Genomic DNA, 19,441 nt, shown 5'->3' on the forward strand with positions numbered 1-19,441 from the left:
AATTCTCCTTCGATCTTCCTTATTCATTGCCCAGCTTTCCCATGCATATAAGGCGATTGGAAATACCATGGCTTGGGTCAGGAGGCCCTTAGTCCTCAAAGTGACATCTTTGCTTTTTAACACTCGAAAGAAGTCTTTTTCAGCAGATTTGCCCAATGCAAAACATTGTTTGATTCCTTGACTGCTGCTTCCACTGGCATTGACTGCGGATCCAAGTAAAATGAAATTCTTGACAACTTCAAACTTTTTGCCCTTTATCATGATGTTGCTTACTGTTCCAGTTGTGAGGGTTGGTGTTTTCCTTACGTTGAGGTGTAATCCATAATGATGTCTGTAGTCTTTGATCTTCATTAATAAGTGCTTCAAGTCCTCTTCACTTTCAGCAAGCAAGGCTGTGTCATCTGCATATCACAGGTTGTTAATGAGTCCTCCTCCAATACTGAAGCCATGTTCTTAATATAGTCCAGCTTCTCAGATTATTTGCTCACTATACAGATTGAGTAAGTACGGTAAAAGGATACAACCCTGACGCACACCTCTCTTGACTTTAAACCATGCAGTATCCCCTTGTTCTGTTTGAATGGCTGCTTCTTGGTGTACGTACAGGTTCCACCACGAATACAATTAAGTTTTCTGGTATTTTCCATTCTTCGCAATGTTATCTATAATTTGTTATGATCCACCCAGTCAAATGCCTTTGCATAGTCAATAAAACGCAGGTAAACATCTTTCTCGTTTTCTCTGCTTTCAGTCAACCATCTAACATCGGCAACGATATCCCTCATTGCATGTCCTCTTCTGAATTCAGCTTGGATTTCTGGCAGTTCCCTGTCAAGGTACTGCTGCAACTGCTTTTGAATTATCTTCAGCAAAATTTTACTTGCATGTGCTATCGATGATATTGTTCAATAATTTCCACATTCTGTTGGATCACCTTTCTTTGGAATGGGTATAAATATGGATCTTTTGCAGTAGGTTGGCCAGGTAGCTGTCTTCCAAATTTCTTGGTATAGACAAGTGAGCGCTTCCATCGCTGCATCCATTTGTTGAAACGCCTCAATTTGTATTCTGTCAACTCCTGGAGGCTTGATTTTTGCCAATGCCTTCAGCGCACCTTGGACTTCTTCAATACCATTGGTTCTCGATCATATGCTACCTCCGGAAATGGCTGAACATTGACCAATTCTTTTTGGTACAGTGACTCTGTATATTCCTTCCATCTTTTTTTTTTTTTAATGCTTCCTGTGTCATTCAATAGTTTCCCCGTAGAATCCTTCAATATTCCAACTTGAGGCTTTCAATTTTTTCTTCAGTTCTTTCAGCTTGAGAAATGCCAAGCGTGTTCTTCCCTTTTGGTTTTCTAACTCTAGGTCTTTGCACATTTCATTATAATACTTTGTCTTCTCGAACTGCCCTTTGAAATCTTCTGTTCAATTCTTTTACTTCATCATTTCTCCCATTTGCTTTAGCTACTCTACATTCAAGAGTAAGTTTCAGAGACTCTTCTGACATCCATTTTGGTCTTTTATTTTTTTCCTGTCTTTTTAATGACTTTTTGTTTTCTTCACGTATGATGTCCTTGATGTCATCTCACAACTCATCTGGTCTTTGGTCGTTAGCATTCAGCACGTCAAATCTATTCTTGAGACAGTCTCTAAATTCATGTGGGATATACTCAAAGTCATACTTTTACTCTCATGGACTTGTTTTAATTTTCTTCAGCTTCAACTTGAACTTGTATATAAGCAATTGAAAGCCTGTTCTGCAGTCAGCCCCTGACCTTGTTCTGCCTGATGATATTGAGTTTCTCTATTGACTCTTTCCACAGATGTAGTGAATCTCATTCCTGTGTATTCCATCTGGTGAGGTCCATGTGTAGAGCTGCCATTTACATTGTTGAAAAAAGGTATTTCCAATGAATATAGCTCGTTGGTCTTGAAAAATTTCATCACGCGATCTCCAGCATCACTAACTCCTCCAATTCTGTTATCCATGATGACTAATCACCAAATTCCACTAACTCTTTTTTGTAATCTTTTTCATATCTTTCCTTCCCTTTCCATTACTATCATCCTAATTCATATTTTAGATACCACACAACTGGACAAAAATCATTTACTCATCTCCTAGACTATTCAGTCCATCATCTCTCTAGAACAATCCATTTCACACCAAAACACATTGCCGTCACATCGATTCCGACTCATAGTGACCCTATAGGACAGAGGAGAACTGCCTCATAGGGTTTCCGAGGAGCTCCTGGTGGATTCGAACTGTGGACCTTTTGGTTAGCAGCCATAGCACTTAACCACTACACCACCAGGGTTTCCAAACCCAAACCTGTTGTCATCGAGTCAATTCCAACTCGTAGTGACCCATTTCACACGGAAAAACCATATTAATGATCCTAAAACACTAAGTCTAATTGCTTTATTCTACTGTGAAAAATTTCCCAATGAGATCCCATTATAATAATCTATTTTAAAATCTTATTAGTTTAACAAATACTGATGTAGGGTAGTGCTTCTCAAACTATCTATGGCTAAGGCCCAGTTTTGTTTTTTTTTTCCTTTTAAATTTCTAATCCATTGCAAATGATATTTTTGAAAATACAATAAAAACTGTTGCAGCAACGTCAAATTGCTATAAAAGTTTTTAAAGGCTTCTTCTCAACTTCCAATATTTATTTTATCATGAACTGGTACTGATGGTTCACAGTCCAGTGCTGGTCTGCTGACCACATTCTAAACAACACCAATGTCGATAATACACAGATAAAAAAAAAAAACATCATGCTTCTATCTTCCAAGGCCTTAGGGCAGTGGTTCTCAACATGGGCAACTGTGTCACAACTGGGGAGAGGGAACTATCAGTACTCAGTGGGTGGAGGTCAGTGATGCTGCTAAACATCCTACAATGCGTAGGACAGCCCCCATAAAAAAGAATTATTCAGCCCGAAATGTCAATAGTGCTGAGGCTAAGAAATCGTGATTTATAAGTATAATGCAAATGACTAATTATAATACACTAAGAACACTAGATTCTAAATATATACGAGGTACAAGGGAAACAGGAGAAGCACATAAGTCTGTCTGGAAGGTTAAACAGGGCTTTTTTATTTTTCCAGTGCTGTTGAGTCGATTCTGACTCATAGCGACCCTACAGGGCAGAGTAGAACTGCCCCATAGAGTTTCCAAGGAGCGCCTGGCGGATTTGAACTGCCTACCCTTTGGCTAGCAGCTGTAGCACTTAACCACTACGCCACAAGGGTTTCCTAACAGGGCTCAAACCAAGAAACGGGGCTAGTAGATACCAAAAAGTTCGTACCTCCTGAGTACTGCATTCATACCTTTCCTTGATCCAACCCCAACCAAACTTTTTAATCTTATTTTCTGCTTCTTCACAACAGCTCTGCTAGATTGGTTCATGTCATGAATTCTGCATCTTGCATTAACTGTCACTCTTCCCAGGATATGGGCACCCATTCCTTCCCCTCTTATCCAAAACCACTCAGCATTTAAGGCCTCGCTCAAGCTCTGCCTCTCTTTAAATTCCTATAGGATTTACCTATACCACTCAATTGGCACGTAATCATATACTAGAATTTGACATCACTTGTTAGGCTCTGTTATTCAACTTTTAAATGACTATTTAATGCTAACATTTATGTCCCATCTCTAGTCTGGCAGTTCATTTAAGGTAGAACTTCTCTGACATACTCATAGCAACCATTTCTTATCTGTATTATAAGAGCCAAAAAACACATGAAAAAAGTGGACCAGTTATTAGGTATTAGGCATTACAGTCCTGCTACCAACTCTTCATACGTCTTGAGCTCATGGCAATTTGAATACATCAGACTACTATACTGAGCACTTATACTTCTTATTCCAAGCTAAGTTCACTGATTTTTGTCACATTCATTCAAAGGAAGTTCCAGAAAATCTACCAGAAATAAGAAAATTAAGAAATTTCAATTCAGGGTTTTTCTACTCAAACTTTAAAAGCAGAACAAAATAAAGAGATCCTTATGCTTTCAGTCAGTATACTCCCTGCTTTGACCATTGAGCAGATTTGAGAAAATGCCTCTAACCTAGAGGAGGAGGTTGTTTTACTATCTACCACTTGCCTCACTCCCCACCCCCTCCAAAGGAAGGGAAAGCAGGGGAGAGGAGGAGGTGTCAGAAAGGTTTACACACTTGTCTGATATCTAAATACAAAGGTAAGGTTTCTGTAGTTTATAACTATCTCTACACATACTCAATATATAGACTTCTACCAAATTCCTAAAGTACTGATGATTTCTGAATACTAAGGCTGTCACTGTTATGTTGTGCATAGGGTCGCTATGAGTCGGAACCGACTTGATGGCACCTAACAACAACAACAAGGTTGTCATTTACAAATGCATATAGGAAATGGTGGTGGTGAGGGCAAACTTATATTCATGTTTCTTTTCTTGTTTATATTTGTTTATGTTATTGCGGTAAATATATAGGTAACAAAACATTTGCCATTTCAACAATCGTCACGTGTACAGTTCAGTGGCGTTAACTATGTTCACTGTATTGCTCAATCATCACCATTGACTGTTCCGGAATTTTTCCATCACCCTTAACAGAAGAGCTCAGTGTCACCCTAAGCATTGTGTCTTCCTCTCCCCCTCCCTCCCTCCTGCCCCTGGTAACCACTAATAAACTTTGATTTCTATACACTTGCCCATTTTGGATATTTCATATAAGCAGGATCATACAATATTCGTCCTTTTGTGACTGAATTATTTTTTACTTAGCAGATTTTCAAGGTTCATCCCTGTTGTAGCATGCATGACAGTTTCTCTCTTCCTTTTCACCCACCAAACTTGTTATGTCTAAATTCTCTGAACCTCTCTATATGGAAAACTTTGTAAACTTCCTTGAGAATTACTCAAGGAAGAAAGGCAAAAGGGGAACTTATTTACTCATCACAGGATCTTCTTTATCATAAAATCCAAAGCTTCACTGACTACTTGAACCTCAGCCTCGCCTCTCTGATATCCAGAGGCAGAGGTAGTTTAGAATATAGATTCTGCAACCAGACTTCCGGACTTCCATTTTCAGCTTTGCCACTTATTACCTGTGCAAACTTAGGTAAGTAATTTCCTTCTCCTCCTTTCAGGGTTCCTGAGCCAGGAGAACCAAGTTCTGGTCCTAGTTCTCTGGGCCATAGTTTCTGCATCTGTAGAGAGAGGGAGCCAGGGGATTGGACTAGATCAGTGGTTCTCAACTAGGAGTGATTCCGCCCCTCAGGGGACATTTGGCAATGTTTAGAGAGATTTTTGGTCGTCATAACTGGGGTGGGTGGAGGTGCTATTGGAATCTAGTGGGTAGAAGCTGGGGATGCTGCTAAACATCCTGCAATGCACAGGACAGCCAACTCCCCACAATAAATAATTACCATCCCAAAATGTCAGTGGTGCTGTGATTGAAAAACTCTAGGCTAGATTAAAAGCCTCCTCAGAGGTCCCAAGAGAAGGGGCTGAGAAGGCGCAGTTCAACGATTTCATACGATGGGCTTTCATGGGAAGAGAACAGCACAAGGGTTAAGGACCTAGATTCTGAGGCCAGACTGCCTGGATTCGAATCTGATTCCACCACTTATTAGCTGTATGACTTGGACCAGTTACGTAACTTTTCTGAGACTCAGCTTACTTTTCTATAAAATGGGGATAATGCAGTATCTATCTACTTCATAAGGTTGTTAAGAGGATTAAATAAATTAACACACGTAAAGCACTAAGCACTAAGAACAGTGCCCGGCACTATGTAAGTATAAGCTACCATCATCACTGTGACCAACCTAAACATGGGAGTAAGGCGGAAGAAAACACTAACCATTTCACTTTAGGAGTCACATGAGTTAGGATCCTCTACAGAAAGGCTTTTGAGGACTTAAAACAAATTCAAGCATAGTTTATCAAAGCAGAAACTCTGCTCTCCCTCAACCTGCCCTTCTCCCACACTTTCTTCTCTAATGCTTCTTCAGCTGCTTAAAAAAAAAAAAAATTTTTTTTTTTTTTTAAGGACTAGACTTAAAGGCCTGGTTACAGGCTTCACAGTTCGGAAAGAAGAAAAATTACTAATACCTATTACTCTAATGTAAAAAGTAATGGGAGGAAGTAGTTGATTACATACCAAGAAACAGTTTTTATCTTTTTCGTAGAAAAGGACAGGTACTTCTGCCTACCTGCTATAAAGGACTGCCATTAAAGTCCTCACAGTCCACACCTTAAGCCCCACGCTCATCTCCTCCACAGAAAGCTCCAGAGAAAAGCGGAGCATACCTGCTCCCCTGGTCCCTTGCTGTACTGGTGGTGGAGCTACCATGAGAGAGAAACAGCCTGTGATGTCACCTACCCTCCTGTTTTCTGTTGTTGTAGTTTAAATTACACAGGTAGAAATATAACATCATAGTAAAACATTTAGACATATAGGTATACAGAGTAAAAGAACAAAAGTCTTCCTTTATCCCCCATCCTAACTTCCCTTCTTAGAAGTTACCACTTTTTTCAATTTAATGTGTATCTTTAGAGACTTTTACAATGCATTTATTTCTGCTTCATTATTTTTATGAACATAAATATCTATGTTAGTACATTTAGAGATGCATCATTTTAAGATCTGCCCCACTGTATTCCAAAATGAGGGAGTAGTATAGCTTATTTAATCATTTTCTTACTGGTAGACATTTAATGCTTAGACTTCATCTTGGTAGTGACCTGACTGCTGATCTGTAAGTAGTAACTCAACTGTAGTTGCCAGCAAATCTAAACCCTTGGTGACTCTGTAGACAGCTCTGCCTCCCCAGAAGATTTATTTCTAAAGTGTGTCTATAAATAAAAAATGCCAGCTGAATTTACATACAGTTTGACCTTGAGGTATAAGCAGAGCTGTGTTATTTCTATTCAAATATAAATTTAACTTAAAAAATTGAAACCAATGGAAAAACTGATTCTAGGTTTAAAAAATTCAATTTATAGAAAGTACCTATAGTATTTCTGAGGGTATGTGCTTTTGTTTCTAAATCCTGCTGTAGATATTTTGGAAATCACATAGTTACAAGCCATTTTTTTCGAATTAACCCCCCTCCCCCCAAAAAAACCCCAAACTTTCTCAATGTCCTGAGCTGAAGCTAGAGTGAGTAAACGATTACATTCCTCAGATCCAGGCACCATCTATACATACTTAGTGAAATCAGAAGGGGGAAGTGCTGTACCTCTAACTAGTGAGCAATTGCTTTCTTTTCCTTTCCTAATAAATTACAGGCAGACTTGAACAGATGTCATGTTGGCATTCAAAACCTAAAATATAGCTGAAAAGCAAGTTATGACTAATACAGGGAAAAAAGATGAATGTCAGAAAGCTTCATTTTTTTTTCTTTTTCTTTTTCAAATTTCAGATAAGCTCTTTAGCCTTAGGGTTCCTTTTACAGAGCCCTGGAGTTCGGCTAGATGTCTTAACCCCCATTTAAATTGCAATCTCTCCACATGAGTGGGGGTGTGAAAATGCATTTTAAGAGTGTCAGTGTTTATGTTAATCTTAGCAAGAGCTCCTGCCCTCCCAAATATGGCATGTACAAAATCTCAGTGCCCTTTCTTCCACTGTATTTTATTTGCACTGTTCTTAGCATGTGAGAGATGTCTGCACGTGATTGAAAGGCTCCTTATCTTCTTAGCAGCTCCACTTTACAGAGGAACTGCAGCTTCACTATCAGAAGAGAGCTGCTTCCCTCTAGAATGTCAGAAGAAACCTTAAAAATACAGATTGAAAATGGGCTTAGACAGAAAGGCCCAGAGGAAGGGGGACCAAAAAGAAACAGTGTCAGTTTCAAAGAATGGGGGCATAAGACCATAACAAGTGGCTTTCCTCCCCACTAGGTGGCCTGGACATCTATGAGGTATAGAGATCTGTGCAAAGACAGTGTGAGGCTTGAGGTCTTGGATCTCCAAACCCTTTTCCTTTTAGCTCTAAACTGGGTGACTTCTGCCAAAGCCCCTTTCTTGGGTAGAGGTGAACCTATTCCCAAGAATCCATGAAGAGACACTGACTTATTCTTTAACAATTATTTCACTGTTCTTTAAAAAGGACTTGTTTTGCTCTGACATTTACCATTTAGAGGTCATTGCCAGAGATGCTAAAAAATGTTATTTCTTTGTAGTAACTCTACCTTTGCCAACAAAATAGCTAAAATGAGAGAATTGAGGTAACCAACCAATTACTGTATTTACCCTGAGCACTCATCACAAAACTGCATACAAAAGAACAAGTGTGGTAAATGTCTGAACAGAAACAAGTCTATATACTCAGTTGGCACCTAGATATGCTCAGAGATAGCAAACAGCTGCTGAGTGTATTCATCTACCTCTAGAGACCAGTTTTTGATGTTCACATTTGTACCCTGGGGCTTAAACGGGGCTTCTATTTTTCCACAAAGTGAGGATTCAAAGTCATTCTAACTAACTAGTCATTTGCATCCACTAAGTGTAAGATGTAGGTCTAGTTTTCTTTGCTAGTAAAATACTTTCATATATTTCCAAGGAAGAGCCGTCCCACTTGGGTTTGGGTGATCCCAGCTGTTACAGACAAGGAAAAAGTAAACCAAGACAACACCAACAAAAACCTAAGTGATATTCCTGCTAAACAACCCCTTTTCCTATTTCTATACATGGCTTTACCCTCTGTCTGCAGAATTTTATGTACTTCTTTTTTCCTATTAAGGTTTCCTTGATTTTAATTATATAAAGATATTACAGCAAAAATAGGAGGATACATACTATGAACTTGAAAGTATTTCAAGGCAGAAACTAATGGATTGGAATCCCTAGGACATGTATATATATTACCTCAAAACCAAACCAAACCCAACCCATTGCTATTAAGTCAATTTCGACTCATAGCAACCCTATATTACCTCAACTGATCCCTAATTTTACTGCATAATTGTGTGCCTATGGCTAAGTCATCTAGTCTTCCTATCTCATGAACAATATTTTTGGATGTATCTAAATTATATTTTCAATTTTGAAAAGGCAACAAAGTTTTACAAGACAAAATGAGGAACTATATTACATAAAAGTATAATTATTATCAGTCTTATAAACACAATGGCAGAAGAAAAGAAAATTTTATATTTATATTTGTGAATGAAAAATTTATATTTAGGCAAAAAGACCCATTTGGTTAAGATACCTGTTTACAAAGTAGACCTGACTCCAAATTCTGTAATAAAGACAGTAATTTGATCTCAAGCCAAAAGTAAAAAAAGTTCTCTGCTTAAACAAATCAAAACAAAAACTCATAACCTACATAATTTTTTTCAATCACTATTTTCTTTTTTATTTGAATTGATTTAACCATCATACCCAGTGTCCAGCTGGATTCCAAAGCCATACCAAAAAAACCAACACTATAGGACAGAGCAGAACTGCGCCATAGGGTTTCCAAGGAGCGGCTGGTGGATTCAAACTGTCGACCTTTTGATTAGCAGCAAAGCTCTTAACCACTGTGCCATCAGGGCTTGTCTATTAGTTAACATAGATGTGGAAAAATTAGCCAATTTTCTTGCCAACTGGCAGGGTAAAAGAACACAGGGTATGTACAGAAAAGACTTGTGTAATTTGATTTTACATTCTGTTCAAATGTATTAATTTGTACTTTTATATACCTCTGCCAAATCTTAATGAGAACTTTATAACCACACTGTACTTGGAATGCAGTGAAGCATTCTACTATGTAATTCCCCCAAAATTCAAAGGAAAAAAGAAGAATCTATTGAAAAATAGGGAATGACACATGCATAGCAAAAGAATGACTTCTCAGCCATTTCACCATTAAAAAAGTAGCTTTAGGAAACTCAGAATCTACATTCAAAATAAAGAGAACAATATCTCTTAATTCAGCTCAAATGCAAAGGTGGCTTTACACTAGTCTTTCAAATTGAATTGAGAACACATGCTTCTAGATGGCAACAAACCACAAGGAAAAAAAGGATAATTTTTTTTTTTTTTTTAAGAAAGGAAAACTTTTTTTTTTCGGTCTAGGTAAATTAGTGTAAAAAAATTAGAAAGAGAAATTATAAAAAAAGGTTCTGGGCAGTAGCACTCAAACACAATTCAAATCCACAGTCCTCAATCAAAAAAAAAAGCACATCAACAACAAAGCACACTACAATTCAACTTACTTCAATACAGACGGCAGCGACACAGATTAAATTCACAAATAAATCCCAACCCTGTTTTGATTTAATTTTAAACATCACAGCTGGCAAAAAGTCACAAATTGGTTAGGGCTTTACTCCTTTACGCATTATCCACCTGGCCTCAGATAGAGGCCCTAATGCACAAATGGAAAACTAGTATCTGAATAAGTGAATTCTCAACAGCTCCCAAATGGTGAGGCAGTATTTACACTTAAACGACATGGCTTGTTTCAGAAGCAGTCATTTTTCTACTTGTTGGCTGAAGAGTACGAATGGTCAAAGAAACAGAATCTTTAGAACCTTTCCTACACCAGGTCCCAGTCTTGGAAATCAGTGAAAATATTCCACAAGTTAGCAAATTTGGAATCATTCTGTCATTTCTGCTGACATCCAAAATATACTCAAATTTCCACGTCTTAATCAAAAAGGTTTATGGCGTTATTCTGCCTCAAAACATACATTACCAAGACAGTGAACTATCACATTTTTACTATTTTCCAGATTAAAGTTCTGTTTTTTATGGACTTGGTCTTTGTATCTTTCAGATAAAAAAAAAAAAGGCTGTCACTGCCATTTCAAGGTGTATAAAACTCAGGTGATGAGGGTCTCTGTCATTTTCTCTTAATCCAGTTCCAAACGCGACCTTTACCCAGTGAACAGGTGTGTGCAATGTCTGTAATTTATCAGAGAGAGCAACCAGGCAGAAAAGCTACCAACAATAGGAGGCCGATACAACCCAAGCACTTAGTGCCTAGAAAGCAGTTCTTATCCCCACCATGATGAATACACTTTTATCTCCCAGTAGCAATTTAAAGATAAAGAATGATGGGGCTGAGGGGAGTAATATATTCATATTCCTTCAGTTTTTTGGACACTGTTTTCATACTAATAGTCTGCCAGAAGCGTTATGTTACAAATTCCTTTCTTAGATTGTTCTGTTGCTCACATTCCAATCCAACCTATGATATGGATATGAAAACTGCCATGACAGCATTTCCACTGGGGCAAATAAAGCCACGTCACATAGACACATTAAATAAACCTTCAAGAAGAAAGTGATAAATAAGGCATTTCTTTGTATGCAACACGGAACGCCTATATATAACCTGCATTTGTCCTTTTGGATCAAACTTTGCTAATTTAAAAATATGTCAGGTACCCATTTTACGATGTTTGAGTATGGACCAATTAGGTAATGCAAGAGCCCAGTAAAAAGCAGCAGCAGCTAGTATTAGAACCATGCCGGCAGTCTAATAGATAAGGATTATTCAGCAAGGTAAATCCGACCCTTACTGATCTTTAGTCAGGTGAAATGTCTAAAAATGCCCTACAGAAAAACATTCTAAATAAATAAAATGAGACAACCACAAATATGACTTCCCCATAAAATTAAAATATAAGTTTGAAAGTTTTAATACTTTAAAGGGTTTTCAGAAAACATATCTATTTATTAAAAAAAAAAAAAAAAAAAGAAGTTAAACAGAAAAATACTTTGGCAGGTCTGAAAAATAATTTCACAGCATTACTGAAAAGAGATTCTTCATCACATTAATTTTTTTTTTAACAATGCGAATTTTCCTTTTCAAACTCACCCATCTGCTCTACAATCTCTGGAGGAAATACTCGGGATGCAAATGCTCGACGAAAAATATCTGAAAATTCCTTGTCTAGGCCACCTATTCCCATTTTTTCAAAGTTCCAGTCAGGGTTGATGATAGACTGCCGATTTTCCTTGGTTTTAGCTTTGCCTATGTGAAACAAAAACAATCAAATGTGAAACAAGAACTTTATCACTAAGTTTAAGATGATAAACTCCCTGGGCATTCTCAATGAACAAAAAGAGGCTGCCCTATACAAAGATGAAGAACATGCACTTAGTTGATTTTCTAATAGGAAGGAACAGTTTTGCTACGTTACCTACTTTGTGTGGTCGCTATTTGTGGTCAGTGATACATTTTCAAAATGACTAGCTAACTTATGCTGGAATCCATTTGTAATCAGTTCATGGAACTTGGTCTTATTAACCTTTAATCCTAACCAAGTTAATTAATTTACTTGATTAGAAGACACACCCTCTGCATATCTGATGAAGACAACACTAGTTGCCTGAAATGCGATGGAAATCCAGCAGTTCCTCAAGGTCCCTAAAGCAAGCGTATGTAAAACTACATATATTTTTCTACGGTAAGTTTATAACCAGCCATATAGCCCCTCAGCCTGAGAAGATGCATTGAATAAGTTTATTTGTTTTCTCTTCACTTGCACACCAGAGTCTACAATCATACAAAGGATTTTGGTGATTACAAAATTCATGTTTACATATTCTTTCACCAGCGGACACAAATTATCTAACTTAAATGTCAGGGTGCCACCTAAAGTCACTCAAGAGAACCACATTTACTATAACAAACACAAAGAATGAAGTACCTTAGTACACTTAACTGCAAACAAACAAACAAAAAAGTAATATTACAGTTTTTATAAAATCATGGAAGAAAAAGTCACATTAGAAAAAATGAATCCTACATGGTAATTTTATCGTTGGAGTTTTGTGGACCAAGATTTTTTTTACGTAACTGTCGAGGTATTTTTTTCTTATATTCTACTGCCCTCTTGTGGCCATATTTATGACTAGTTAAGAGGTGGCTGCTAACCAAAAGACAGCTGGAATCCACCAGCTGCTCCTTGGAAACACTATGGGGCAGTTCTACTACTGTATCGCTATGAGTTAGAATCCACTCGACTGCAATGGATTTGGTTTCTTCTTTCTTCCCCTAGGAATATCACTACATAATTTTACTTCCAATGAAAACACACCAATCACACAATATCATTAATTGCTTAGAAATACTTGCATTTGTACAGAAGCCATGTAATTCCCTTTAGAAAAGAGACTTTACAAAAGGTGCACAAAAGTGAAATACAAACAAATTCCTTTAGGAAATGTATTGTCTCAGTAATAGGAGATTAGGTCCTGCATCTCTAATACACAGTATAGGCCCTGAAAATTATGTTGTCGTGGTGCATTTATTAAGACCCTTTAAATATGTTAAGCAAAAAGGGTAGATTATAAATAGTATGAAAATAGAATCATATTTTTAAAATAGACAGTATGTGGGTTGTTTCTGCATGGGAGAGATTATAAACAAACAAAAACACCCATTGCCATCAAGCTGATTCCAACTCATAGCAACCCTACAGGGCAGACTAGAACTGCCCCATATAGTTCTTCCAAGACTGTCATCTTTATGGGAGCAGACTTCCAGATCTTTCTCCTGTGCAGGGGCTGGTGGGTTCAAGCTGCAGACCTTTGGGTTATCGGCCAAGCACTTTAACCACTGTGCACCAGGACTCCTTGAAGAGACTGTAGGCAGTGTTTTATTTTCTTCCTTTTGCCTATTCATATTTTATGAAAAAAAAAAAAACATTTTTTTTTCTTTCATAATTAAGACAAACAGTGAGGGGGAGGAAAGAGGAAATAATAATTTATGGATCAAGAAAAAAAAGGGCACACCTTCAAAGAAAGTTAAGTAACCTTGGACATGACGATGTGGATAGCAACCCAGGAAAATCATCTATTTTTAATCGGGGTAGCCATCAACATAGTTATGTTAACCAAAACTTAGAATTTCTATACAGCAGCTCATCAGAATAACAGTTGATGACATTGTTATTCTGATGAGCTGCTGTTGAGACCAGCCTGCCTTATTTTACTATAAAAGAACAGGGCTCCAGTGCAAGAGTAGGGCTGAACTATGAATCCGCTGTGAAGACTTCACCTGCACACTCATCACTCAATTAGTCACTAACAGAGGTGATGCTATTACCTTATTTATACAACAGCCTGGGGAGGGGCATTCTACAAAATAACTGACCAGTTCTCAATGCCATGAAAGACAATGGCAGTCTGAGGAAGTGTCAGAGACAGGGGAAGACTAAAGGGACAAACCCACTACATGCAATGTGGGATTCTGAATGAGATCCTGGAAGAAAAAACAGACACGGTGAAAAAAACACAGTGAAATCCCAGTAAAGTCTGTAGCTTAGTTAGAAGCAATGTAACCATGTCGATTTCCCAGTTTTGATCATTGGACTAAGGCTATGTAAGCGTCAACATCAGGGGAAGCTGGTGAAGGATATATGAGAACTCTCAACTACTGCAACTCTTCCGGAAGCCTAAAGTTATCTTAAAATTACAAAGTTAGTTTTATCTGTTTCTTTTTACTTATTTTTAACGTGGCTACTAGGAAATGCAAAAATTACATATGTGGCTCACATTACATTTCTATTGGACAATGGCAACCTAGAGGAAGGCTCAGACATTTTTTTCTACGTCAGCACGTCTGACAGATGGAACACCCCATGGTTTTATGACAAATCCTCAGGTGGATATGCTCCTTTTCTCCTTCTCCACTTGAAAATCACCACTGTTGAGTCACATGTAACGCAGATAGTCCCACTTCATTCACAATCTTCTAAAAACTATAATCTTACCAATGAGATTGAGCGAAGAATTTTCTGCTTTTTCAAATGCAACTTGACTGTTTCCAACAACCAGTCCTACTTCAATCTGTATAGAAAGACAATGATTCGTTAGCCTACTAGCAGACCTCTGGACTTCTCTAAACAAGGCTGAAAATGAAGGGGAAATAACAGCTCTGTGTGCAGAGTAAATCTTCCAAACTAGCATCTAAGTTACATTTACTTCTCTCATAGCTACCTCCTACTATTCCTACTTTCTTTCTTTATTTCAATGTCTGTCTTTTTGATAATGTCTTTCTTATTGTTACCGTTTAGGTAAACACATTCTAACTACATTACAATAAATAGCATCTGGATTCAACCAGGATTACAAGTAGATATGCAATTTCAAATTTTATTAGGTGTCCAAATAAATATATTTTAATAACTATACACACACAAAAAAGCAATTCTTTTCTCCCTATTAAAGAAAAGTATACGATATGAAAGAAATCGACGAGTAAGAGACTTGCTAGGAAAACTGTGTTAATCTCCACAATCCATATCATAAAGATGACTTAGATTCCAGTATCAGAAGTAAACCATACCTTCTGTCTTTTACCTGTCGCAGGCTCCCCCTTCAGGATGCTAGGATCCATGGCTTCAATATCTTTCACCAGTAAGCCAAAAAGCTTATCATTGAAGCAAAACACAAGCTATGCAGAAAAGAGGCAAGGGAAGAAAAATCACTTCATGATATAATGTCTTGACTCTCACATCATCACTCACATTCTCCAAATGCAGAAAAGCAGCCTTCTCCGGTCCATTGCGCCCAAATCTGCTCCACAGGCAAACTACCCACACAGCCAGTGAGAGGAAAAGAGAACTAATATCTGAGTATCTGCTACGTACCCAACACTACAGGAGGGGTGTGTATATAAATATTCTTATTTAATACTCACAAACACTCTAGGAAACAGAAGTCATTACTCAGTTTTACAAATGAGGAAGCTGAGACCCAGATAGGAGTTAAGTAACATGACCCAGAGTCACAGTAAATGACAGCACCAGGATTCAAGCCTGGGTTTGTGACTCAGAAATCCACACTCTTCTACAGCCAATACAAAATGCCTGCCCTATGGGAGCAGAGACAGCTTTTGAAGGCTCAACCATTCATTCGCCAAGTATTTACTGAGTGCCACACAAGCTAGGCCCTTCTCTACATGCTAGGGATATAACAGTAAACGTAACAGGCAAAGCTGACTGGACTGTTAATCCTACCACTACTAGCTACTACCAAAAAAAAAAAAAAAAAACACCCAAACTCACTGCCTTCAAGTTGATTTTGACTTGTGGCGACCCCATGTGTTACTACTTACTACGTTGTTGTTGTCCTGTGCTGTCAAGTCAATTCTGACTCACAGTGACCCTATATGACAGAGTACAGGGTTTTCTAGGCTGTAATCTTTACAGAAGCAGATTGCCAGGTCTCTTCTCCTGTGGAGCTACTGGTGGGTTCGAATCACTGACCGTTCAGTTAGCAGTTGAGCACTTAACCACTGTGCCACCAGGGCTCCTTCTAACTACTACAAATGGGAATAAATACTAAGAACAGTGATCCGGGGAAGGGTATTTCCTCCCTGTATTATGGAGGATTTTTTCTTCATGGATATACAAATATTTGTATATTATTGGGGTTTCAAACTATTAATTTAAAATTATATCAATTTAAATATGATTTTGATAATTTTACAACACAATGATATATAATATTTATATTAATTTAAAAATTAGTGATTTAAAATCATTAAAATATCAAAACACTTTCTATTACATATCCTTCTAAGCATTTTCTATTAATATACTAAAACTAAAGGAAAGGGCAAAAACAATGAAGTTTAGCTAAGCAGTTGGAACACAACCATCAGTCAAAAAATTCAGGGTTCTAGAAGGAATGGGTAGCTAGTCAACTAATTATTGGCTAAATGTCATCTTGGGGAGCCTTTTTGGATGAGCCAATTCAAAGGAAAAGCTCCAACTGTTCTCAAGTACATCACCCTGTTCACTGCTGGTCTGTAGTGCCTAAAACAGTGCCGGGAACATACCAGGTGCTCCCTAAGTATGTGTTTAATTAACCAACTGACTAATGGGTTCTTATCTCAGCTGTGCCCCTGGCTATGTAGCCATGGGTATGTCACTTACCTTCACTGGACCTAAAATTCCTCATTTGCAAAATGAGGAGGTTAGACAAGATAATCTCAGGTTCATTTCAGCTCTAGCACTCATTAAAAATAATAAACGCACTGTGTCCTTCTCTTGTCTATCAGTAATTCAGTTTCTACTTGCAGAAGTTTGACATTATATGCAGTATCCAGATCCTTAGACTTGTTCATCCAGATTTGTATGCCATTTCAGGTAGACAGGAGAATGCAAAGAAATAAAACTCCTTTCATTCCAGTAGCTCTTTCCTTCTCGGCTTCTCCCATCGCTGAGCTTACATAACTGCCCACGTGAGAGACTGTTAAGAGCCGTCTAGGTAAGCCATTAGCGATCAGAATGGTAGAGAGGATTTCGGTCTCAGGATCCCTTTACCCTCCTAAAATGTTTTCAGGAGCCTAAAGAGCTTTTGTTTATATGGGTTCTATCTACTGATATTTACCATACTAGAAATTAGAACAAAAAATTTCCAAAAGTTTATTAATTCATTTAAAAATAACACTAAGAAATCTACTATGTGTTAACAAAAAATAATATAATTAAAAAAAAAAAAAAACTGTTTTCCAAAAAAAAAAAAAAAATAACACAAGTGAGAAGGGGAGCATTGTTTCACATTTTCACAAATCTCATCAGTGTCTGGCTTAATGGAAGACAGCTAGAATCTCCTGTCTGCTTCAGCAGTCAATGTGCTGTGCACCCTGTCGTCTCTGCAAAACTCCCCTGTACACTTGTGAAAGAATAAGAGGAGAAAGAGGAAGAATGTCTTGGTGTTACAATGAAAATAATTCTGACTTCACAGGCTCCCTGAAAGGTCCTCAGGGCTCCAGGGGGCGTCTGGACTGCATTTTGAGCACCGTATCTGTGGAGTTACAATATGAGGGAGGCAGCAAGGATTAAGACAGGTCACAAATGAGACAAATGAGATGGTAAGGTGGAAAGAGCCAGGGTTAGTTCACGTGTACAGATAAGTAACAATTCATGAACTGACCCATTTTTTTTTTTTAAAGGAAAGCATTTCTTCCTATGATGCTAACAGTATTAACTGAAGTCCAAAAAGGGGAAAACAGCAGCAAGTATCATTTTAAATGAGAGAAAAATCTGAAGAATAAATACATAATTTTCTTAAGATTCTGAAAGAGGCCCATAACCAAAAAAAAGTTAGGAAATCTATCAGTGAAAGAGAAAGACATCCCAGGAACAAAACAAAAAAAATGTCCCAAAATAAGAAACTTGAGACATAAAAGTCTGCAGTGTTGCCCAATTTGCAGGAGAGAAAAGCTGCTGCTACATGTGACACTGTAACATAAGAGTCATTTTAGAATATTTCTTGTTGGCTGGAGCCAGCCTCTTCTTACCCAAAGCAATGCTTTCTTTTCTGAATAAGAAAGGACAGGAGGGAGAAAGAGAAAGAACAAGGATACAAGCTCCCAGAGGGATGGGGTCCTAGAGGCCTGGTAAGTGAGTCTCCCCTCAACTTTTATCACCATCTCAGATACATCTGTTCATAGGCAAAGCTCCTTTCAGTTTTAAAATGTGGAATTAATTTTGGAGAACTGCAGAGATTAGGATGGCTAAGAAGTGAAAGGATTGAAAGAAAATTTAAAACTACCTGCTGTCCCACTGAGAAAGCCTGGTTGTTGAACTGTTGAATAAATTCTGCTGCCATCTTGTCAGTATCGTAAGGGTTGGAGTCGATGCTTTTTTTCTGTAGGAAATCAATCTCGATGGTCATTGTGCCAATACACTGTTTGGCCTTGTCAAATGTATACAAGGAGACTAGAAAAAAAGAGAGACATTAAAAAAAAAAAAATCACATGGACACCAAACACTTGTCATACTTTAAAATAACTAAAAGTTTCACATAAATGAATTATAACAGAACTTGACCAAAAGGGGGCTTTGTGTGGTCTTCATTACTAACTACTGCTATTACCCGCTGCTGTTGAGTCGATTCCGACTCATAGTGACCCTATAGGACAGTGCAGAACTGCCCCATAGGGTTTCCAAGGAGCACCTGGTAGATTCGAACTGCCAACCTTTTGGATAGCAGCTGTAGCACTTAACCACTATGCCACCCAGGTTTCATTAGAGAGGCATAAAGGCACAGATTAAAAAGGAAATAATGATCTTCACTAGAGATTTTCTTCCCCTCTGAACTAATCAGAACAGACTGAACAGCTTTCTCCCTTCACTTCTATGCCTCACTCCACCCTTGGGGGGAAAATCACACCCTGCCCACAGCCTCTGCATCTTCCCCTTTCTCAGTTAACACAAGACTCGACCAATAACTAGAAGAACCGAACTAAATAATTTAAGCTCTCTGTGCCTTAATTTTTCACGTCTATAAAACAAGGAGGCTGAACTAGATTTTCATGGTCCTTTCAAACTCTAAATTATGTTCTAAACTTATTTCTTATATTCTAGCCACTTGAGTTATTTACAAAGGTTTTCTGTAAATTCTTTGAATGAAGATTTTTATATTTTGGTTTGCTGCCTTAAAGGAGGACTCATATATTTTAAAGATAAA

General features: G+C 37.8%; 1 protein-coding gene across 2 annotated transcripts in view; it reads right to left on the bottom strand.

Annotated features, from left to right (window-relative positions):
• NSF (N-ethylmaleimide sensitive factor, vesicle fusing ATPase) overlaps positions 1-19,441 on the bottom strand; it is a 158,888-nt gene that overhangs the window by 97,949 nt on the left and 41,498 nt on the right. For both annotated transcript variants that reach the window (XM_049859000.1, XM_049858999.1), the window contains exons 5-8: positions 18,524-18,690; positions 15,306-15,413; positions 14,731-14,806; positions 11,829-11,984 (exon numbers count right to left, since the gene is read on the bottom strand). In XM_049859000.1, coding sequence (XP_049714957.1) covers positions 11,829-11,984; positions 14,731-14,806; positions 15,306-15,413; positions 18,524-18,690 — 507 coding nt within the window. The remainder of the gene's footprint in view (positions 1-11,828; positions 11,985-14,730; positions 14,807-15,305; positions 15,414-18,523; positions 18,691-19,441) is intronic.

The sequence above is a fragment of the Elephas maximus genome, chromosome 19 (genome assembly GCF_024166365.1).
Source record: "Elephas maximus indicus isolate mEleMax1 chromosome 19, mEleMax1 primary haplotype, whole genome shotgun sequence".
Classification (NCBI taxonomy): Eukaryota; Metazoa; Chordata; class Mammalia; order Proboscidea; family Elephantidae; genus Elephas; species Elephas maximus.